At 35.0% G+C, this 25825-nt stretch overlaps 1 protein-coding gene across 4 annotated transcripts in view; it reads right to left on the bottom strand.

The window, feature by feature from the left end:
- Positions 1-25825, bottom strand: part of LOC136034803 (kinesin-like protein KIF2A) — a 101956-nt gene that overhangs the window by 32722 nt on the left and 43409 nt on the right. For all 4 annotated transcript variants that reach the window (XM_065716215.1, XM_065716216.1, XM_065716217.1 and 1 more), the window contains 3 exons: positions 23982-24254; positions 19364-19526; positions 16862-17108 (listed from right to left, as the gene is read on the bottom strand). In XM_065716215.1, the coding sequence (XP_065572287.1) occupies positions 16862-17108; positions 19364-19526; positions 23982-24254 (683 nt within the window). The remainder of the gene's footprint in view (positions 1-16861; positions 17109-19363; positions 19527-23981; positions 24255-25825) is intronic.

Here is a 25825-nt window from a genome sequence, read left to right as displayed (position 1 = left end):
CGTAATGTCATGTCTATGAACCGCCGATTGTCTTGAAGTAAAAGCTGCTGTATCTCGTCCCAAGATTGATTACATGTAAATGGAAATAACAATTTTATGCATATCAGTAGGCATCAAATCGATGGCTGTTTTGAACAGACGCACTAAATTATTATTTTCGTGGAAAAGATGTTGCAATTGGGAAACGATTGTCCTTTCAACGTTGGGAGAAATTTCGCAACGTGCATTCAATTCAGAATTTCTATCACTGATGAAGTACAATTGTAAAAAATTATGATTCTCGCCTGAGAATGGTAGAAGGGAGCCTGCTCTATGATAAATTTGCCCTTTTACTTCGAAAATAGACATAAATTGATCTGGATTTTCGATTTGGGCTCCAAACGACGTCATTTGGAAACATGAGTTATATTTTCTGATTTGTGATAAAAAACGCATAGATTCTGACGTAGTTCCAGTAAGGAAAGTCTTCAATGGCTCTGGTGGTGCAGCCAATAGAGGAAGTTTAACTTTTCCATTTGTCCCAATAGGGACAAATTTTAGACATAGTCCCGATTTGAACACATCTACTCAAGCTATAATCATCGACTGGGCTGTCGATGACCTGAATGCCAGGCGATAACTTTCAGGTTGCTCTGATTCCTCGGCACGCTTTATTTTCTTACTTTCTCTATCAGCAGCAAGCCTGATTTCTTGCTGTTCTTGTGATTCCTCGGAACGCCTTCTTTTTTCACTTTCTCTTTTAGCAGCAAGTTTGGTTTCATGTTGCTCTGGTAGTTCCTCGGCACGCCTTCTTTTTTCACTTTCTCTTTTAGCAGCAAGTCTGGTTTCGCGTTGCTCTGGCAGTTCCTCGGCACGCTTTCTGTTCTTTCTTTCTCTATCAGCCTCAAGCCTGTTTTCTTGTTGTTCTTTTGATTCCTCGGCATGCTTTCTGTTCTTTCTTTCTCTATCAGCCTCAAGCCTGTTTTCTTGTTGTTCTTTTGATTCCTCGGCACGCTTTCTTTTCTTACTTTCTCTATCAGCAGCAAGTTTTTTGGCATAGGCTCTTTGAGCATCTTCCTCGGCTGTTGCCATTGTAAGTTCATCAGTCATTTTAGAGTTAAACATTAATAGATTTCTCCGTGAACGCATGTCTGAAATACCTTTAATGACGTCACCGTCATAAAAATGACGACAACTAACTTCATGACGTCAGTCAACACACAAACATGACGTCACCCGACAGACCCACGCACAGACAACTTATTTATATATATATAGATATAGATAGATAGATAGAAGATAGATATAGATAAATGTCCCGGTCGTCATTTGTGTCCCGATGTCCCGGTCTGTAATTTCGTCAGTCGAAAACATGACGTCAGTCGACACATAGACGTGACGTCACTCGACACACACACACACAGACAACTTATTTTTATATATATAGATAGTTGTTTGTTTGTCGACAGACTTCATGTTTGTGTGTCGACTGACGTCATTATAAGGATTGAGCATTATGCCGTCATGAAGTTGTTTGTCGACTGACGTCATGTTTGTTGACTGACGAAATTACAGACCGGGACATAGGGAATATAAATGACGACTGGGACACAAAAAGAGAAATTACAGACTGGGACACCGGGACACAGGGAATGATCGATTAGCAATCACCATCAACAAAGCTCAAGGGCAATCATTAGAATAATACGGTATAGATCTGAATATGGATTGTTTTTCCCACGGACAACCGGGATGCAAATGAGACCGGGACACCGGGAGACAAATGACGACCGGGACACAAGGAATATAAATGACGAGCGGGACACTCAAAGAGAAATTACAGACTGGGACACAACTACACAGGGACACAACTACAACGGAGACACCGGGGGGCACAAGAGGAACTACAACGGGGACGCTGGGGGGCACAGGGGGGATATATAAATGACGACGGGGACACAGGGAATTTTCAATTAGCAATCACCATCAACAAAGCTCAAGGCCAAACATTAGAATAATTAGGTATAGATGCGAACACCCCCACCAACTAACTATGTACCTAATAACTATGTCTTTAATGACGACTTAATCCCCCACTGTCCCCAGGGGAAGGGCTGCAAGTTTTGAACTTTTCCCATTGTTTACATATAGTATCTGTTATTGGTAAGTATACAGACGTTTTCAGGGGGGATTTTTCAGGTGGGAGGATTGGGTTGCGTGGGAGGATTTTTCCATAGAGAAATTTTTCATGGAGGAAGATAATTTCTATGAAGGGGGCGCTGGATATCGAGAAATAAAAACGATCAGAAATTAAACTTAAAAGAACTAGTTTTTTCAGCTAAAAGTAAGGAGAAACATTAAAAGTTAAAACCAAAAGAAATTATTATGTATATGAGGGGGTTTGCTCCCTCGTAAATGTCTCGCTTTTTACGCTAAAGTATTTTCAGTAAACGTCTTTTGGGATTCAGGAGTCATTCTTAAAGAAATGGAACAAAATTCGAACTACAGCGTAGAGATGAAGGTACTGAAGAGGGAGAGAAACCCCACATATAACGTATATGAAGGAGTTCTTCCCCTCATCAGCACTTTTCACGCTGAAGTTTTTACTGTTTAATAAAGTAGAATTGAGAGAAAGAGTCAAACTTTAGCGTAAAGAGCGGGGCGTTGAGAAGGGAACAGCCCCTTTCATACATGGAGTAATTTCTCTTCGTTTTAAGTTTTAATGTCGCTCCTTACTTTCGATTAAAAAAACTAGTTTTTTTTTATTTAATTTCTGCACGTTTTTGAATTAATGCATGTTTGATTCTGGCTCTCCGCACATAAATTATTAAATGAGATTTGCATATTAATTCTTTTTTTGGCTAAATGGCTTTCTCTTAGTTTTGATCAGACGATTTTAAGAAAAAGGGGAAGGAGGAGGAGGTCTAGTTGCCCTCCAAGTTTTTGGTTACTTGAAAAGGCAACTAGAACTTTTAATTTTTAACGAACGTTTTTATTAGTATAAATATACGTAACTTAAGAATTAACTTACGCAACGAACTTTTATATTCTTATATTTTTATCATGTATATGAGGGGTTTTGTCCCCTCGTTAATACTTCACTCTTTTCACTAAAGCTTAAATTTTGTCCCAGCTCTTTTGTAAAGAGCGAAGTATTTAGGAGGAGATGAATCCCTCATATGCGTAATAATCTCTGTTCGTTTTAAGCTTTAACGCTGCTCCCTACTTTCAGTTGAAAAAACTTTTTCATATTTATATTTTCATTTTTTTTTATAATAATGCTAGAAAATCCTGCACCCCCTTCATTGAATTTCTCTTCCACCATGACATTTTCCTCCAAGGACAGATCCCCCCACACAGCCCCTTCCCCACAGAGCCCCACACTCTCCCTGAAAACATCTGTACACTCCCTAATAACCATTACTGTATGCAAACACTGGTCAAAGTATCCAACTTGCAGTCGCCCCTCCTGGGACTGTGGGGGACTAAGTCATCCCAAAGACATAGTTATTATGGTTTTCGACTATGCTGAACAAAATGGCTAACTCAAAATTTTGATCCGTTGACTTTGGAAAAAATGAGCATGGGAGGGGGCTCTAATTTTTTAGTCACGTAAAATGGGTTCGAACTTTTTTAGTCACGTAAATAAGGCACTAGAACTTTTCATTTTCAGTAGAATGAGCCCTCTTGCGACATTCTAGGACCAGTCGGTCGATACGATCACCCCTGGAAAAAAACAAAACAAAAAACAAAAAACACGCACCCGTGATCGGTCTTCTGGCAAGAAATATGAAGTTCCACATTTTTGTACATAGGAGCTTGAAACTTTTATAGCAGGGTTCTCTGATACGCTGAATGCGATGGTGTGATTTTCGTTAAGATTCTATGGGGGTGTTTCCTCCTATTTTGCAAAATAAGGTAAATTTTCTCAGGCTAAATTTTTGATGAAAAAGACTAAATTTGATTGAACTTATATATTTAAAATCAGCATAAAAACCTAATTCTTTTGATGTATCCTTTAGCATTAAAATTCCGTTTTTTAGAATTTCGTTTACTATTGAGCCGGGTCGCTCCTTACTACAGTTCTTTACCTAGAATTGTTTGATAAAAAGGGGTCTTTCAGCAAGAATATGCAAAGACCTCTGAAAAAAATATTGTTTAGTTGCTGGGATTGAATCTGGTACACACGCTAGGATTGAGTTATTTAAAGATAGGGAAATTACTATTTGGAAACTCAACCAAAGACCAGATCATCTTACCATCTAGAAAACACTTGGTTTATCGGTGTCTGAGGAAAAAATCTGAAAATGGCATCTGTTAAATCGAAAATTTATACCATCCTTGGTTTGCAACCTTGGGATTAAAATCAGTAGTAATGACTACATACATAAAACAACAGCACCCACAACTGTGTCCCGTGCGAGAATCTGTTGTGCAACCTTTCAATGAACGGTTCATAGACATTAATAGATAAGTTAATTTATAAACACAGCGTCAGGATTGTCATGAGGAGAATCCACCTATATGGAAAATATTTCACAGAAATTCCTCCATCCAATCAAAAGTTTCTCTTGCAGAAAATTTCTCCAAGGAGAATTTCACCTGGTTATATTTGCTCTTGCCCTATGGACAATTTTTACTGGTGATATTTCCCCAATGCAGAATTTCTTCCGAGGGAAATCCCCCTCCCATGAAAATTCCCCAGAGAACCCTAACTCCGCAGAAAATTTTCCCCAGACAATTCCACCAAATCATCATCACATATACCATAGGGTGACAATCGAGAAAGTATTACAAATAAATAGGACTTCAGACACGATTTCTGGAAAATCTCTCTGGGAAAAAAACTACCCCCGAAAGCCACCATCCTATGGGGAATTCTATCTGTAGAAAATCCATCCTGAAAAATCCACTCTCCCCCCCATAGCACATACTATATGTAAAAAATGGGCAAATTCCCGGTAGTTTTGGGCGGTCATGTCAGCTCCTAAGACATAGTTATTGTACCTTTCGACTATACTGAACTAAATGGCTATCTCAATTGTTTTTATCACATATCTTTTGGGGAAAAGGGCGTGGAGGGCTGCCCTCCGATATTTTTGGTCACTTAAAAAGGACTTACGAACTGAAACTACTATTCGAATGAGGCCTCTCCCGATATTTTAGGGCCAATGGTTCGGTACGATCATTTTTGTATTAAAAAAAAACAATAAAACAAAAAAAAACACTGACGGACCTCAACTGAACCCAAAGAAACTGATAACATGTTACTGAACCTTCGTGCATCTGATCCCAGGTGGAATTAAACCTACATTTAAGTGGACTATTCCTCCATTAAATGACCTCCCATTTATACCAACCCCCGTTTAAATCAACCTTTATGCAACTCAACCCCCCCTTTTTAAATAAAACCGTGTTTCACTGAACTCTACCCAAGGCCTAAGAATAAGTTTGAACTAGCGCTGATCAAAGGCTAAAAAATAGATTCTTGCTTCATTCGTAGCCAAAGAAAAAGTATCGGCATGGCCGACATTGCAACCACTTCACGTTCAGAATGCTGCTTCTGTGCATTTTCTCTCGCATAGAAAAGTCCTTTCCTGTGATTGATCAAATATTATAATTAATTTATCTTTTAATATAGTAATGGGAGGAAAATAGGGTCGTGAATTTGGACCTTAGCTCTAAGGTTAGAAATAGCTTTTTCTCCAGTAGGGCTTAAGTTTTAACAGGATGTAGTCTCTAGGCTGGAAAATACAATAGTCAGAAAGAATTTAAGGGAAAATACAGATAAATTGAGAAGAGACTAAAACTTTACAACCTCATAAATTTCTACTGAAAAAAATTATCTAAAAGAACACGGTGATGGTAGCGATTATTATACTTGTAAGCACGTTTTGAATGTTGAATCAACTGTATTTTTATTTGGAAGTTTTGGGCGAAGTAATACATGTAACTATGTAACATCAATGTCAGTCACCAGTTAATGCACACCTTTGTGGGTGGAAAGGGGAGGTGGAATAGAACTAATTCAGAAAATCTCAGATGTTTACCCACTCATATACCCTTAGGTTGTTCCGGCGACTGACTAGAGCTGGTGAAAAAAAAAAAGACACGTCCGGGTATTAAGCATTTTATTGGATTTTCTAAGAACTTGCTTCGCAATTAATTTTAGCCTTGAAATGAAAATAAATAGCTTCTGTCATAAGCGAATCAGCTTTGTGTTTGAATCATTTTTTTACTTGGCAAAAAGAATAGTTTTTTCACAACTATTCTTTTTGTCTTCCACTTTCAAAGGTTACTGGGAAAGAGAGTATTCAAGAGGGTGGGGGGGATAGACACCAGTTTAAGGTTTTGGGAGCTTCACTGGTAGACCCTCTTATGCTTTCGAGGGCTTATTTTCCAGGTATAAAACCGAAATTGTATTTTGGTGCAATCAGGTTGTCATTGTCATTGTGTTGTCATGACTAAATTATAAAAAGTGTGTAAATGTGAATATTAGCTTTGGAATAACATCAAACGACTCTTTACGACATTCCAGTGCTGGTGTTCTAATGAAGAAGTAAGATAGAGAAAGCGACACTTATAAGCGTTTCCAGCTCTTTTAAAAATTCCCAGAAATTTGTCTCCGCAATAGAAGAGATGAAGTATGATGTTTTTTTTATTCCATCTGGGATGCATTGAAGGATAGACAGCTGGGTAGGATCACTCAAGAAGGAAGGGCTGCCCTCCTTGCTGTAGCAAATCTGCCCTCACCCTCTGAGGGCAGATTCAAAAAGTTGCAGAGCATAAGTGAACTAAAGTAAAAATAGGAATACTGTACGAATCTCTACAGTTTTGGAGAGGCATGAACTTAAAGATATGTAAGAACCACCAGTCCTCCCCCGATGGGGAGCGATAGATATCAAATCTTAAAATCAAAATCTACAACAAAAAGAGTGTTAGAGGAAACAATTACGAGTTTGAATTAAGATGCGGAAACAAGTAAGCACGATTAAACAAGGAGACAGAGAAATGTGCTGGGCCTTAAAAAAAATGTAGGAACACTTAACCATCAAGCTTGGTAGTGAAGAGCCAAAACTGTCTCTTTATGAACAACGTATTCCAATTTCACTTGGAATGGTCAATGTAGTTTGACCGTGCTTTACAAGTTGAAAAAGGTTTTGGTCCTTACCAATATTTTCAAAATACCTTAATAAAGTGCAGGATAAAGGCTAGCCACAAGAGGCCATTTTTTTTAATATTAAAAAGAAAAAAAGACCTAAGAGTTTTTTCAACATTCTAGAACAGAAGCTTTAAAAATAACAACATTTTATTATTTCAGTAAATCAACTTGAACATGTTTTGATATCCTAAATTTTTACGTTTCGCGAATTCGTCGTTTTGAGATAATGGCTCATTTCGCGACTCTCCAAATGCAAATTTTGTTCCTGCATGGTGCTTGATTGGATATTTCTTCTTTTGTTTAGCAGTTCAACTTCAAATTTTGTACAATTTCAGACTTATCGAGTTGATTTGTTTCCCTTTCTTCTTTCTTTAATTATTTCTTCTTTCTTTAATTTCTTAAGTCATATTAATATATATTGCCCATTGCGTGACAACACAATGGGCCCACTATGTCTATTTCTGGCACTGTGTTTATAGGTTAACGTATCTGTTAATGTATAACAACTTCTCAAATAATAAAAGAAAGAAAAAGGTTACTTTCTTTCTCTATTGCTTTAGATACTCTATTTTTTCTTCCTGTTTTTTTTTCACTTCCTTTCTTTCTCTCTCTCTCTCTTTTCAAGTTTCTCTTCATAGTTAGGTCTGGATTTTTAGAGATACTGGAATATATAGGATCCAAGTCCCAATCCTGCATACCAAGGATGATATAAGATTTCGATTAAGGAGATGCGGTTTCCAGATTTCTCCTCTAGACACCGATAAACCAAGTGTATACTAGATGGTAATTTTATTGAATTTCCTTGGTTGAATTTCCGAATATTAATTTTCCAATCTTCCCAGTAACTCAGTCCCAGTATATGAGCCAGATTCAATCCCAAGGACCGAACAATATTTTCCTCGGATTCCTTACCAACACCCGCCTGGAAAATGCACAAAGAATCTTGGCATATTCCTGTTCCAAGATCCCTGTCATTTTTTTCACTCTTAGATTGAGACCAAGATTCTTTGTCAAGCTTATCTTGGGCTATGTCATCACACTTGACCGCATTCCCCTTTTCATCCAGGTTTTGATGGGCGCGTGAATTTTCAGAGTTCTTTCTAGCGCAAGTCTGGAAAATGCACTTGGGTTCTTCACATATTCCTCGATGCCAAAAGCTGCAACATTCATTTGTTTCGTTTATTTTAATTTCTTCAGTAATTGTGTTAACCATTACGTTCTCAGGTTTAATCGCAATTTTCAAGATTTCGGCAGCTTCTTTAATCTTTTTAAACATTTTGAACGTATTCCATTCTGGCAAGGGACCGACTTTACTTATATAGGTGGGTAAATTCAAATACCCCTCCCGATACTCCATAATGTAGATACATAGGCTCTCCGTTTCATAAATATCATAAATATTGAAGTAAACCGAATTCTGATTGTGTTTGTCCTTTAAACAGTTTTCGCATTGATAATACTTAGTTAGTTCATCATTTTTGCGTACAAATTTAACTGCAACATTAATTCTGTCTTTTTTTCTGGTTCCAAGATACACAAATCCAGAAAAATCTAAACGTTTAGTATAGTCAAATGTGTACTTTTTGTGAAAGGCATTTTCATCCTTTGCATGAGTGTAATTTTCTTCCTGATCGTTTTTGTTGATTTGTTTTTCAGTTTCTTCCACTCTAAAATCCCTATTATTTTTTTCACTCTCAGATTGAGAGCAAGATTTTTTGTCACACTCATTTTGACTGATTCGAGGTTCAGCTTCTTTAACTGGGATCTCAGTAGTATGTTTAGCTTTTTCTTTGTGTAAGGAGGCTGTATCGTCAAACTTGACCGCATTCTTGTTTACGACCACGCCTTTATTGACGCGTAAATTTTGTGCTGTATCTTCAATTGGACGTGCGTCTTCTTGCTCTGCTGATGCTTGTTTGCTCCTCCGATGTTTATCTTTGCCATTCTTGCATCTTTTTGCGCAAAATGGCTTTTTGCGTCGCGTAAAATTTTCATCAGTAGTAACTGGGCTACTTTTGCTGTCAGAACGGTTAAACTTAGATTTTTTGGTTTTAGGGTGATCGCATTTGTCAGGATTGTCCATTTTACGTTTAATCGCTTTACCAATGCTGAATTTATCTGGAACAAACAAATCACTTAAACCATTCATGACGGAACACTTTTTAATCTTCTTTTGTTGATTTTTGTAACTTTGTTCACCAGAAGACTTTCCTGATTCATGGCTTCTTAGCTGTTCATTTCTTTTCAAATGTATAGCTGTTTCAGTTTCTTCCACTCTAAGATCCCTGTTACTTTTGTCACACTCATCTTGATTGATTTGAGGTTCAGCTTCTTCAACTGGGATCTCAGTAGCATGTTTAGCTGTTTCTTTGTGCAAGAAGGCTATGTCATCAAACTCGACCGCATTCCTGTTTTCGACCACGCCTTTATTGGAGTGTAGATTTTTTGCTGTATCTTTTGTTGGACATGCGTCTTCTTGCTCTGTTGATACTTGTTTGCTCCACCTATGTTTATCTTTGCCCTTCTTGTATCTTTTTGCGCAAAATGTTTTTTTGTGTAGCGCGAGATTTTCATCAGTACTAACTGAGCTACTTTCGCTGTCAGAGCTGTTAAACATGGATTTTTTGGTTTTAGGGTGATCACATTTGTCAGGATTGTCCACTTTATCTTTAATCGCTGTAACAATACTGACTTTATCAGGAATAAATAAATCCCTTAAAATCACAGAACACTTTTTAATCTTCATTAGTTCATTTTTGTAACTTTGTTCACCAGAAGACTTTTCCAATTCATGGCCTTTTAGCTGTTCGTTTCTTTTGTCAAACATTTTTCGTGCTTCAATAATGACTGCTCACTATAATACAATACAAATAGTTTAGTGCTATCGCAAGCCACTCCCTACAGTAACTATGAGGGCACTTGACTGTATGCTTTCCTTTATATTGCGCCTGACGTCATTAAAAATGACATCATAGTGTTTTTATATGAATTATGGCTTAAGTTTCAAAATGACGTCACTAACGATTGTAACCTTCCATGCATGACGTCATTTGTTATTTCACATATGAAAATGTATTTTTTTTTGTAAAGAAAAAAAATGAATTTCGTTACAATATCATCTTTTGTCAATAACAGAAGGCACAAATATTGCAAATTTTTTTCAAATGAGCCCTTAAACAGCTCTCTCTGTTTTTTCCCGTGTCCCACTGGTGGTAACAGATAATGAAACACTAACACATCAGTACTACCCATGAAAAATGATTTTCCTTATTGTGCAATGTTAGGCGTTCTAACTTTCCTGCGTTGGCTTCTGACAATGGAGATTCCTTTGCTGCAATTTGCATTTTAGCAAAAAAAAATTATCTTTGATTAACCGAATTATAGTTACCATTCTTTAATCAGGTTCTTATCCCAACTGTTTCTCACTAGAGCTTTTTTCCAAAATGTGTTTAAAAATTTTTAATTGGTAATGACCTTAGCTCATTCTTAAAACTATCAGAAATTAAATAATGAAAAAAAATCCACAGAAAGAAAGGAACAGCATTAAAACTTAAAACGAACAGAGATATTCCATATAGGAGAGGGACTTCCCCTCATCAATATCTCTCTAAGCTGGTTCTTTAAGAAGGTTCAAAAACAGTTCTGATTCTAGTTTCATAGCCATTGTGTTTCAGGAATCGTTTTTAAAGAGTTGAGAGAAAAGAATCGAACTTTAGCCTAGAGGATAGGGTATTTAGAAGGGGCAGCCCCCTGACATACAGAATAATTTCTGTTCATTTTTAAGTATTAATGTATCTTTGTTTTCTAAAATTTAATTTCTGATGGTTTTTAAAAAATAATCCCCAGAAATCTGCGTCCTCTAAGAAACCTCCACCGTATGAAAAATTCCACCACAAAAAGTTCCTCACATGACAAATTCTTCCCTCTTAAAACCACCCCTGGACAATTCTATCCTCGCAGCGAATACGCAGTAAACTTCTTGCTGATGATCTCGGCCAAAAAATGCTCCATAGCATACTTTCATTTGAAGAAACATTCGCTTTAATTAATTTTCATACTTTTTAAGGTTATAAGGTAAATCCACCTAGGCGGAAAATCTTTCACGGAAATCCACATCCCCCCCCCAACCAATCAAAAGCTTCTCCCGCATTAAGTTAATAAAAATTTCCCTATGGAAACTTTCTCCTGATGATATTTGCCCCATGGAGAATTCTTTTGATGATTTCCCCCATGGAGAATTTCTACCGTGAGAATGCCCCCTTACTCCAGAAAATTCTAACTCCAGTGGTAATTTTCCCCTGAAAATTCCTCCAAAGCATCATCACATATAAAATGGTGCCTCAATCAAGAAAGTAAGATAAGTAAAGCGAATTTTAGACGCTAATTCTGGCAAATTCTCGGTGTAAAATTTCCCCTGGAATGACCACTCCAGGATACTTCCATCCCATGGGAGATACTCTCCATAACGAGTCCGTCCCCAAAATATCCCCCCTTTCCTGTAAATGTCAGTACAATTCCCAATAACACACACTACATGCAAACAATGGACACATTACATAACTTGCAGTCCTTCTTCTGGTGGTTCAGGGTGGTCATTCATCATCTCGAAAAACAATTAGTGTACATTCCAACTATACTTAACTAAATTGCTATTTCGAGGGGTGGGGTACAATTTTTGAATGAAGCGACACAAAAAAAAAAGAACTAACCAATAAACAAAGACCATCTCATTTGATTCAGCTTTTGTCAGCTCCTACAGAACAAACTGAACTACATTTTCAATGAACAATCATTGTACCTTTCAACTATACTTAACTAAATTGCTATTTAGAGGGGTGGGGTACAATTTTTGAATGAAGATACATAAAAAAGAAATTAACCAATAAATAAAGACCATCTCATTTGATACAGCTTTTGTCAGCTCCTACAGAACAAACAGAACTACATTTCAAGTTATGCTGTTGAATTGAGGAGGACTGAGCGGCATACGATAGATTTGAATGGAAATTGAGTCAGACTGGTTTGGTTTGGAAGGGTGTTGAGGTGAATGAGGATTGAGGTAAATGAGAGTTGAACTGAACAGAAGTTGAGTTTAATGGGCGTTGAAATAAATGCGGATTGAACTAGGATTCAGTTGAACAGAAGTTCATTTAAATAGGAATTTGTTTATATGAGTAATCAGTTAAATTGTTTTGAATTGCATGAGGGTTCAGTTGCATGGGGGTGAATTGCACGAAGAGTCACTTGCATGAGCGTTCAGTTAAACAGGAGCTGAGTTGCCCGAGTTTTCAGTTACACGGAGTTTAGTTAAACAAGGGATTTTAGTTACACGAGCGTTTAGTTGCATAGGGTTCAACCACATGATAGCATTGCAATGACGTTTATAACATTGTATAAGAAGTGTTGTATTCAGACAATCTTTCTTATTAGTAAAAACACATGCCTAGAGGACAACCCCAAAAAAGGTACCAAGTTAAAGGCCTTTTAAGCTTTCTTCAAGTGAATACACATAATATCTTTAATACTAAAACTTCAATATCACAAGGTGGCATCAGGATTGTAGAAATACCTAGGTGGGTCATGACCCAAAATCGGTTAAGAACTACTTACCAAGACCATCAAATGAGGCAAGACCAAGCAGCTAAGGCTATGGCAAAAATCTAAATTAAAGAACAAAGAAAAAATATGTGTTTAAAAGATATGTGACAGCGAGAACACAAAGAGTCAAAACGAAAGTGAAGACCAGAGAGATATGTGGTTAGAACGTTTTTGAATGAATACATGTTCTGATCTTGGCTCTCAGCACATAAATAATTAAAACGAATTGTGCATATTAATTTTTTCGGGGCTAAATGGCTTTCTCATACTTTTATCGGAAGATTTTGAGAAAAAAAGGAGCGAGGGAGTAGGCCTAGTTGCCCTCCAATTTTTTGATTGCTTAATAAGGCAACTAAAACTTTTAATTTCTTACGAATGTTTTCATTTGTAAAAAATATACACAACTTACAAGTTAACTTACGTAACGAACTTCCCTATTCATATACTTTTATTGCGTCTATGAGGGGGTTCACCCCCTCGTCAATACCCTGCTCTTTACACTAAAGCTTAAATTTTGTCCCAATCCCTTAACAATGAACCCTGAATCACAAAGGCCGTAGAATAAATAGTTGAAATTAAAAAAAAATACTTTAGCGTAAAAGGCGAGGTATTACGAAAAGGTGAACTCTCATATGCGTAATAATTTCTGTTCGTTTTAAGTTTTGATAATGCTAGAAAATCTTGCACCCCCTTCATTGAAATTCTCTTTCCCAATGACAAATTCCTTCATGGAAATATCCTCCCAGGTAGCCCCACCCCCAAACCAAAAAATCCCCCTGAGAACGTCTGTAAACTTCTCAATAGCGTACAATATGTACACACAGGTCAAAGTTTGTAAGTTGCAGCCCCTCCCATGGGGAGTCTGGGGGAGTCATCCAGAAAGACATAGTTATTAGGTTTTCGACTATGATAAATAAAATGATTATCTCAGAATGTTGATCTAGTGACTTCAGGGGAAAAATAAGCATGGGAGGGGGCCTAGGTGCTCTCCAATTGATGGTAACTTAAAAAGGGCACTACAACTTTTAATTTCCATTAGAATGAACCTTCTCGCGACATTCTAGGACCACTGAGTCTATACGATCACCCCTGAAAAAAAAAAAAAAAACATTCATCCCTGATCTGTCTTCTGGCAAAAAATGCAAAATTCTACATTTTTTGTAGATAGGAGCTTGAAACTTCTACAATAGGGTTCTCTGATACGCTGAATCTGATGGTATTCGTTAAGATTGTGTGACATTTAGGGGATGTTTCCCCCTATTTTCTAAAATGAGACAAATTTTCTCAGGCTCGTTACTTTTGATTGGTAAGACTAATCTTGATGAGATTTATATATTTAAAATCAGAATTAAAATGCGACTCTTTTGATGTAACTATTGGTACCAAAATTCCAATTTTTTAAAGTTTCGGTTACTATTGAGCCGGGTCACTCCTTATAACCGTTCGTTACCACGAACTGTTTGAAATGGTAAGGCAATGCGGTCTTCGTCACTATTAATGTAGTCAATCGAACCATCAATAGTCGCAATATTTTTAGCTTCAAAGCAGCTGGACAAATTTATCACAGAACCAATTTAGCAGCACATCCATCACAAACCCCTGAAGATGATTTTGAACAACCTTAACATGGCCAAATGTACTTTTTTGACATCGATGAAGCTGTTGAAAAACGTCATGTAGATCCTTTGAACAAACTGTCTCGTTTAGAAGACAAGCGACCATGAGAGTTAACGTATACCATTATATATATATATATATATATATATATATATATATATATATATATATATATATATATATATATATATATATATATATATATATATATATATACATATATATACATATATATATATATATATATATATATATATATATATATATATATATATATATATATATATATATATATATATATATATATATATATATATATATATATATATATATATATATATATATATATATATATATATATATATATATATATATATATATATATATATATATATATATATATATATATATATATATATATATATATATTCTTTAGTTTCAAGTAATAGGGTGGAAAATCAGCAATTTCAGCTGAATTAAGAAATTCTTTCGTATTATGCAACTGCAAGGTTAGGCAGCATCTTAGTTGGTAATTATGCAGCATTGTTACTTACTAGCATTATGCAACAATGAACATAAGATTTTTTATTATTTTACAAATGAGTAATTAAACAAGTAATTTCAAAACAATCAACTAGCCAAACTACCCATATCAAGTGTATTAAAATTTGATCAGCATTTAAAACAATGAAATGTCATTGATAGGGGAGAAAATTGCGTAAGTCAACATAGCATTTGATGCTTGATGATTACTTAAATATTTAAAATCTTTAGTAACAATGTATAGGCTTTAAGCAAGTGGTTGCCATGACATTAAAACATAAATAATTGCAGCTGCAAAATGCTAGCAGTTAGACAGGAAATATACTAGGAAGCCAAAGAAACAAAATTAACTGAATCCATCGTCTCCACCCCAACCAAAGACAAAGATTTAGCTAGAGGCTAATCTTCATGTAAGTAAACAATATTTTCAAGATCTAATTCGACCGAGTCCACTTTAATAACTTTTCATTTTATTTAGCGTCTTAGCGCTTTATTGGTTCTTACCTTTATACGATCATAAGAATATTCAGAAAGAAATAAAACCAATTCTAGAAATAAAGCTTTTTTAAAGTAATTTGACTAGGAACATTCTGGAAAATAAAAAAATACTAAAAAAATAATTATATTAATAGCTCATAAATTTTAGAAAAGTTGAAGGATATATTCAGACACTAATTTGACTAAGACCAGTTTGGAGACGTCTCAAGTGATTTAGAGTAAAAAAAAAACTTCTTTTTTACTTAAAGTAGGTGAGGTGGTAATACTTTTTAAGAGGAAGGAGGGAACATTATTGTCAAGAATAATGATTTTTATTTATTGAATAAAATTACAGAAATATAAAATTATCCAAATTATATTTTAGTAAAAACTTTTTTAAACAAGAATTCTTTTTTTAAATAAAACCGATTTGACAACAAAGGTTGAAAAGCTTCTAGCTTTATGTAATCATAAGAATATCCCCAAAAAATAAAAACTGCTTCCAGAAATAAAGCATTTTCAGTCACCTGACTAGGAAAATTCAAAACGAAATTTTAGAAATTCTCCTTATTAAATTACATCAAGATACAGTGGCCATTAGGCTAACCAATAAAAGAGTAGGGTAAAGCAACCCACATTTTTAAGCAATGTGTGGTAACATAAATCTTACCACACATTGGTAAAGATCACTGTGTTTGAAGAAACACGGTGGTCATTAGGTCACTAACCAATTAAAGGGCAGGGTAAAGCAATCCATATTTTTAAGCAATGTGTGGTAACATGAATCTTACCACACATTGGTGGTAAAGATATATTTTTGGTGGTAAAGATCACATTGGTGAAGATCACCGTAATTAAGTCTTGAGTTTCTCCTTGCGAAATTGCATCGAGACACAGTGGCCATTTGGTTACTAACCAACAAAAGAGTAGGGTAAAGCAACCTATACTTTTACCCAATGTGGTAACAGATCGAGAGCATTTTTTTCCCGTTGAATTGGTTTACGGGACTAAAGGATGCAATAACTTGGCAAGAATATAGGCAAAAGATTGAACAATCAAAATTCCTAAGCAGAAGCCACTCCTCTAGTATAATGTGAGACTAAAAGAAGAAATAATTTAGTAGAAAATATGGGTAGAAGGGACTGGAAGGTAAATTTCGGAAGGTAAAGAGAGGGGTCCATATCCAGATAGTCAAAGGGCAAGGGATAGATAAGTTTTTTGTTTCTCCACATTATTGGGGGATGGGGGCAACTACCCCCCTGGCCCCCAAAAACATTAAAGACAAAGTTGCATTGGCTAGTAAAAAATAAATTATAGTAGGATAAGTTCATTAAGGAAGGTCTCCTTGTTCCTGTAGCCTGAAATTTATGTTCTACACCAAAGAAACAGAGAGAGAGAGACCGACAAAGTAGTCTTTTATCATCAATTTGAAAGCACTTAACAGAAAGGCCTATAAATATCTCTTTTACAAGTCAAAGTACATACCTTGCCAGAATAAATCTCGAAGAATGAAGCATATACACTCAAGTCTTGCTGTTTATACTTAGGGGTCTTTAAGAACTTGAATACATCTTTTGTCGCTAGTGCATAAATTCCTTTGGTGCAGTCTTGGGTCTTGCCGGAAAAGTCTCCACCCATTGTATGGGTTTTACCACTTCCAGTTTGACCATAAGCAAAACATGTGGCCATTCCACCCTCAAAAATTGTCTGAACTAGTGGCCTAGCAGTAAATCTTAAAAAAAAAAAAAAAAAATCATGTACTTGCTAATACCATTCTTCTGTTTTCGACGCGATAACATAGATCTTGAAGGCATAAACATTAAAATTTCAAACTTTTGACAGTTTCAATAAGCTGACTATTGACGAAAATGTCGGAAATAAATTATCTCCAGCCGAAGTATCCTTTTCTAATACTTTTTTTTTATATGACCCTTAAATCAACTTAATTTACCAGTATCTCAAGCTAAAATTCATCATTCAGAAGGCCGTTTACAAACAGACAGAAGAGGGGGGATAGTATATGAAATGGCAAAACCGTCTTGACGTTAATTCGAAGCTCCTCCCACTGTAAAAAAATAAAAATAGTGACCTAAAAAACAAATTTCCTGTGATTTTGATCTCCTTAGCGATTTTTCAATCTTTCTGCTCAGTTGAAATAAAAAAAAATTCAATCCTCAGCAGCAAATGAAGTTTACATAAATCAATTTGGTCAATTTCTTTATTTTTTATCTTTTAAATGAAGCAAAATAGCTCTCTCTCTCACCTTAAAGCTGTATGCAAGATCATTGGAGCTTAGTATTGACAGCAAAGAAAACTTTTCTATATTATTAGCTGAACATGGAGCAGTTAATAATATTTATAAATTGCAATTCAAAGCGAAATTTTCTCTTTAAAACGAAGCTAGAACGGAAAGCGAGAAAAGAAAAACTAGAGGGATGAAGATAAGATAGAGACAGAGACGAAAAAAGAGGGAAAGAAGATAGAGGATGTAAAAAACTATTTGAAATTATGAACTGTAGCAGTAGTATTTTTTACATTATCAAAACAAAAAATAGGCAATTGGTTTTTTTTTCTTTAGCTGAACTAACAGTAAACTCACGCCTTTTTACGAGTACAAAAAATATTAAACAAATAAAATAGAAATTACAGAATTTCAATATCAAATGAGCTTCTCAGTAGACAATCTGATTAAGCTGTTTGTTTTAGGACTTTGGCACGAAAGCGCTTGACAACAGACTTTCAAATTTTCATTTAAAAGGGAACTCTCAAAAATTAGGATCGATACCACAAAAAAAGAAAGATGATTATATCGCCACCAAACAATTATCATCCGTTTTTTATAAGTTCATCTGACTAATCTCATTTCATACATAGCATGGCAGAAAAGTAATGAGACAAAGTAATGAGAGTAACAAGCAATGTGGTAATCCTGCAGAATTCTACGTGAGACATCACATTTATGAGAACCTCCCACAGCTTAAGAGTTTCTACTCTGTATGTTACCTCTCTGATTTTTCACATTGTGGTTACTGAAGTCGTGTTTTTATTGTAAGTCACGGAATAGCTCAATAACAACCAAAACTAAAAAAAAAAAAAAAAAAAAAAAAACATTATAATATCAATAGATATGTCCAAAGAATTCGATTTTTTGTTGATTCCAAATCTACAGGATTTTTTTTTAGTTGATTTTAGTACTCCCAATCAAAAGCTACGAGCCTGAGAAAATATTCCTGTTCTTTGGAAAAAAGGGGGGCCTATATTTGTGAGAAATGAAATTGCCTGATTTTGGAAAACATAATTTCTGCTTGAAATTTTGTTTCCCTACTCTGGAATTTCTTTTTTTTGTTAGAAAAAAAATTGTCGCGGCTGCAGGTTTATTTTTATTTATTTTTACTTTTCCTAGGGTTAGGGAGGTTTGACCCCCCCCCCTACCCAAAATGTTTGTCCGACTAGTTAAGATGTTACAAAAATGAATATAAACCAATTTTTGATGGGTTTTTTAAAGTTTTTTGTGCCATCCCCCCCAGAAAAAAAAACCCAACCTAGATAAGGCCCTGAATACCACTTACATTTTTCACACCTGTGGATCAATATTACAGCGTACAATAAGTCTTCCTTTTAATGGTCACTGTGTTACTTTTGTAGACTTAAATATTATTAACTCTGGACGGCTAAAAGAATAATAAATAAAACTATGATTATTTAACGGTAAATACAGACAAAATAATGAAAAAAAAAAAAAAAAACGGATATCAACAGTATATTTTTTTTTTATCGATAGCTTTATTAAGGATAAATTTTTTGAGCTTGAAAATATGTTTATTTGCGCAAAACTTTATAAAAAAAAAGTAAACTTACAAATTAATGTCCATATAACAATTTGGTGTCACAGAACATCAAATGATTTCTTAATCACAAATAAGTGACATTTTAGTTTAGTTTGAAGAGTTGTTGGACAGAAAAAAATAAACAAGAGAAAAAACTTACTTATATACAAGCTCATTTGTGCATGTTTCGTCGAACGCGTAATCAAACTTAAAATGTTGATTTTCGAGATATTTCGTTAAGTCGACTTTCGATTTTGGTTCGTGGACGACAATATGGTCCTTACTCGGTATTGATATCACGTCAACCTCTTTCTTTGCATTCTCTAAAAACAAGGATCAACTACTATTAGGAAAAAATAAAAAGGTTTCAAATTCAAAACTGCACTCTTATAACTATTCTCAAACATAATACAATCTGACTTGATTACAATAATTCAAAAGTAAATAGTCACTAAAAACAAACAAAAAAAAAATAATTATGACCAGTTTCTTACCGGGCTGGGGTATAAGATAAGATTTTTAAAACTAAAATAAAAAAAAACGTCCGTGCAATTATCTAGAATCATACATATCAAGTATTGTTTAAAATAAACTTAGTCCAATTTAGAAAGAATAGGAAATCATCTCATATTATTCCAATGGCTGTTTATCCCGAAAAGAGCTGGAAATCGTTGATTACGAAAAATCCACTATTGCACTTGAAGCATATTGTACATTAGCCTCGTGGTATAGTGTATGTCCAAATAACTAGTCTAGGGTTAAGCCCCGCCATTTGAAACTGTCCGCTTCTCTAGAACAAGTGTGGCTTAACGAAGAACAATGACGAGTTAACAAAGAACATGGACAATTTGTAAATCTTGGCTTAACCCAATTAAAAGGGGTGACTACGGTGTGGTGTGGAAATTACAAATAAGCACAAGATTTAAACAATGAAACGCATAGATTATACCAGAATTTCTAAGTGAGAGGATCATTTTTTTATTTTATTTACTGTCATAATGTTCTAGACAACTTTTTTTCAAAAATTCACTTTGCTGCTCTATAGAGTTTTGTGACACCACTCCGCAGACTGTCTTTTTTTTTAACTCTAAGCCCTATCAGTTAAGAGTTTGCGCTAATCCCTTATTCGATGGGAGTTATTACTGAAGAGTCAGCTTAAATTTTGCTTGATCATTACTTAAAAGATAAATTAGGTCATTTTGTCCTTCCACCAATGGCAGGGTACCTAAATGGTATTCTCATCCAACTCCTTACTTGCCAAGCCTGAGTCCTCTGATAAACTGAAAAGACCTTACTGTCGTCAGACAAAAGTATCAGGATAGTCTGATTAAATGAAATCGAACAAACATGTTCGATTCCAAAAATAAGGAGTTGCTCCATCTCTATCCACCCTTTTTTCATGAGAAGAATTATCAAATGCCCGATTTCAAAAACTAAAAATTGGAAAGGCAGTTGTTTTTTTAAACTTAGACGTTCCAGAAAGTTTTCGTTTATCTTCGGGAGTGGGAATACAGTCAACAATCGCTGAATGTAAGCAGAATTTCAAATTAATTACCTAATGCCTAACCTAAATTGCCGTCAAGCACTCGGACAAATTGTTAATTTTCATGGTTTATTATATCAGATTAGACAAAGATATGTCTGTAAGGTTTATTGCATATATTTTCAAAACTTGTAAAAATATTAATAATGAAAAAAGATTTTCTAGTGAAAGGCAAGTGAAATTGAAAAGTGGAAGAACAAAAATTATTGGTTCGCAATTTATTCAGCGTATTTCGGGAAAACTTTTTCAACCATACTAGTGTTGCAACTGGTAAAATTGGTAACGGTAAAAACGGGTATTTTGCGTATTCTACTGTAATTTTACAGACCTCTGTAAAATTGGTATTTCATCTATTTTACGTAATTTTCCTGTTTTACGTAATTTACGTGTTTTACCTATTTTTCCGGTAATTTATATATTTTACCAGTATCTTACATATTTTAGTGATATATTTTACTACGCCTTGCAATTTCCACGGCACAAAAGCGGAAAGAGGTGGACAGAAACAGTTTTGGACAGGATTTATTTATTTTGTTTTGTGTATAGTTGTATCATGTCAGCTGTATTAAAAGGTCGTCTGTTTGACTTGAATCTCTTGTTACCAGAACGATGAAGTGTATTGTATTACAGGTAATTATAATTTTGAAATTATGAAATTTTAGCTGATATTCTATTCTATTAGTTGCTGTCATCTGTTAAAGACAGAAAGGGCACCAGCAGGATTGACAAATGACAAACAAGAAAAAAAAAAAAAAAAAAAAAACGTGAAAAAAAAAGAGGGTAATGTCAGCCAGTGAACAGAAAAGAAGCGTCAGGGACTTCCGCCCAGCCATCTTCAATGCTCAAATAAGAAGGAAAACTAATTTTTTGAAGTAACTCTAACCGAACAAAAGAAAGACTGAATCAAACAAACTAAAACAAACTCCTGGGGGGAGGGGCATAGTTGACGCCGATTTTCCAAAATCAATTTAAAAGATTAGTAAAAAACAAAAAAATAAGACATTTGTTACCATAAAGGTACTATTTAGTACTATAAAAGTACCATAAAGGTACTTCATACTACTTCATATAGATCAAACAAATGTCTGGGAGGAATATTGCCCCCCTGCCCCATAGCAAATTACCCTCCTGCCTATAAAAAAAACAACAAGCTACATTAAACAAGAGACTATTCACTAACAAGATTGGGGAAGAATTCTCGGTACTTATTACATTAGCCATAACACAACTCAAGTTCTGGATCCCATGTAAGATATGAGAAAAGTGGTTTCATAGCCACAAAGACAAGTGGCGGGTAGGGGGGCAGCTCCAGAGTTTTTATTGAGCGATGAAGAAAGAGGGGTCCATATCTAGATAGTCAAGGGGCATAGGCCCTTGACTTGAAAGTCCAAGAACCAAAAATCAGGAAATAATCAGTTCAAAAAATTTGTGGTTTGAAACAGGCACAGCCACCTGAATCAGAATCCGAATCTGAAAGAGAGGAAATTTGCCAGCCGATGCTGGTGAAAGACAATCTTAGGACTATATAAGTTGAGTCTTTTATTAGTTTTATTAGTCTTTTATTAGTATGAGTTGAGTCTTTTAAGTTGAGTCTATGACTAATTGAGTCTTATGACTGTCAATATTGAATGACCCGCTATTATGAGCCAGGTGTCACAAACCACTTTTTTACTTGAATTTGGTGCTTTTACAAATGAATGAAAAATAACATGTATATGATATGAGAAGTGTGGTAGAATACGGCTATTTAAATTGGCAAGGTATTTAGGGTAACATTTCTTGAATTTAAATGTAGAAAACATTGCTATTTTTATCTTCTTCTTTTTTTTCAAAATGGATGTCCAAAATCAAGCACTGTCCAAGTACTGAGTATTATCCTAGGGACAAGGTTACCAAAGGGATATACTGTTAATTAAGTTGATAAAAGACTAGATTATGGGATATTACCTTTTTAAGCCCAGGAAAATCAGAATCCTTAAAAAAATTCATTAAAGCTGGAAGTGATGCTGAAAAGTAAATGCTTAACTGGTCTTTTAGGTAAGGGTAACTGTAGAACAGCCATTGTACCCACTATTTCCCACGGAGTGCCTCATTTTACCAATTTTAATTACCGAAATTTTATTTTACGGTAGTTTTAAAACACTAAACAATGCTGAGATATTTCAATATATTTCTACATATCTGAAAAACTTGTGCTTCTTCAAAGACACAAAACCGATGAAAGCCAAGAGCTAAGAGCTCATATGGCACTTGTGACGAGATCGAAAGAGCCAAGAGCTCACATGGTATAAGCTGTAGCAAAATTCTAAGAATTAATAGATTGCTTTAAAAGGAAAATCAGAGGCTTAATACCGGTCGGGATTTAAAATAGGAGCTCTGAGTCACGAAGTCCTTCTAAATATCATAATTCATTAAGATCCGCTCACCCACTCGTAAGCTAAAAATACCTCAATTTTTCCTCTTCCTTCAGCCCCCCACATGGTCGAATCGGGGAAAACGACATTATCAAGTCAATTTGTACAGCTCCCTGACACGTCTACCAATTTTCATCATTTTTTTCCCGATCCCTCCATTCTAAGTGTTTTCCAGGACTTTAGTCCCCCCCCCCGGATTTCGTCAGATCTGGTAAAGATTTAAAATAAGAGCTCTGAGACACGATATCCTTCCAAACATCAAATTTCATTAAGATCCCATCACCTGCTCGTAAGTTAAAAACACTTCATTTTTTCTGTTTTTTTAACCGACCCCCCTCCCCCCCCCCAGATGGTCAAATTGCAAAAAAGACTATTTCGAATTTAGTCTGGTCTGGTCTCTGATACGCCTGCCAAATTTCATCGTCTTAGCTTACCTGGAAGTGCCTAAAGTAGCAACACCGGGACAGACAGACCGACAGAATTTGCGATTGCTATATGTCACTTTTTATATACAATTATTATATAATTATAATAATTAATTAATATTATATTATATGAATTAATATATTGAATATTATGTTAATTAATATAATTATAATTATGTTGCTATGTCACTTCAATACAATTATTGAAGTTAGAAGAAAAATACATGACGGATTAATGCACAAAAACAATGTCCAAAAAAGAAAAATACGTCTAGAATTAATACGCAAAAAAACAGACGAAAATGCACAAAACGGAAAAAAGAAGAGTGAAGCAGAGAAACAGACGGAAATAATCAAAAGAAAGAAGAAAATGGCTTTCTCTCATGGGAAACATACCTTTTTTGTTCAAAGGCCTCTTACGAACACAGACCGTGATTTGGTGATCTTCAATCATTTCAGTTTCTTTTATTGGTCGGAAGTCTAACGTTGCTCGATACTCCCGTATCATGTTTATGAATTCCCAGTTGGGATTTCCAGGGTCAACGCCCATCAAGCTTTCCTTTTCTACTTTCATCTCAGCCTGTTTCGCTCGCCGCTCCTCACGATTCTTTTTCAGCTTTTCTACTTCTGTCACCACATTGCTTCGACGTCTTCCCTGACCAGGGTTAGCTTAAATAAGTAAACAATTATTGAACGAATAGCCCACTTTAAGACTGATGACCAGTTCGACTTGTGACAGAGATTGAATAAATTCATTTTGTACATATCGCCATTTGACAGCGGAAAGCTTGAATATGCGTTTAATCAGATTATTTGGGGGAGCAGAAACACCTCACAAAAAAGAGTATATAGTATTAGAGACACAAGGTCTCTTTGGGCTCTCAGCTAGACATCTCATCTGTGTCCCAGTAAATTTTCAGTAAACACGCTTGAGTATGATTTGTAAGCCATCAGAAAATAGATGCAAAGAAAGGCGCAGAAAGAATTTATTCGACCGGAAAAAAGAACCCATAAATAGGAAAGTAGTACAATAGCCCGATGTTGCTATATCAAACACAGGCGCAAAAGGAGTTATTGTCAAAATAGGGCTATCATGATAAAAATCAATTTTAAACTGCCTCTACCAGTACTTTTCATTCCTACTTTTCATCATAGATAACATATTACAGAAATAATTACAGGGCCTACAAGGATTTATTTTTTAAGTTAACCTGTTGTCACTCACAGAAATAATAAATAACCTGTTACATTTTTTCACAAGCATACTCTCCGGCGATATCCTACTACATTAGAGCCAATCAATCCGATATTTGGATATTTACACTACAAATACTATCACAAACTTTAAAATCGATATTTTCAGCGCATTCAGGACCGAAGCTCTAAATCCTACCTTGCCCTGGATATTCCCATGAATGCTGCAGGATTAAAAAAAAAAAAAAAAAAAAAAAAAAAAAAAAAAAAAAAAAAAAAAAAAAAAAAAAAAAAAAAAAATTTCTTTGATACTAGTAAAGAGATTTTCTCAGATTTTCTGGAAACTTTAAACAACTGCCATACCAAGTTGGTCTAGATTTAATTTTACTGGTCTTTAACGACTGTAACCATAAGTAGTGGGCCGTATTTTGTTCACCAGAATTTGATGGCATTATTGTTCACAAGTCTTTATATTAAGCCTGGTCTACTTTGTAATCACTTCTACAATTCCCATTGGATTGAACTTACTGAAACAGAATTCATGGTGGCAAACAGTTATAGTGATTTCCAGCATCATTCGATTAGGGTGGGATCACTGAATATTTTTGATCGTCAATTAAAGCTACGCGGGTATTGGTGTTATCGTCTGTATTGGGACAACTTAGAAAAACTTATGGCCTGTTAGTCAGGGTGAAGGGTCGTTTTGATAAACAAACACTTGCTATAATTTATACCTCAATGTTTGCACCTCATGTATTTTTCATTGTCCCATTTTTGAAGTTTTTCAGTAAAAGTGATACAAAAGCGTATCCACTTGTACTTTTTCCAGTTTTGTGAATATTTTCTTGGAATTCCACTATGGTTCAAATATGTATATTATACGAAAATTCGAAATATTTGATATTACTGTTAAAATGGATCAGCAATACGACCGATTTCTTAGACGATCTAGAGAAAATAGAATAAATATTCCATTAATTGTTCTATTTAATGGAAAAATAGTTTTGTCGCCATAGCTTTAATACAAACAGCTATGTATGTGTTAT

The sequence above is a fragment of the Artemia franciscana genome, chromosome 13 (assembly GCF_032884065.1).
Source record: "Artemia franciscana chromosome 13, ASM3288406v1, whole genome shotgun sequence".
NCBI lineage: Eukaryota > Metazoa > Arthropoda > Branchiopoda > Anostraca > Artemiidae > Artemia > Artemia franciscana.
Note: the sequence above shows the minus strand (reverse complement) of the source record. Positions and strands in the feature narration are given on the sequence as shown.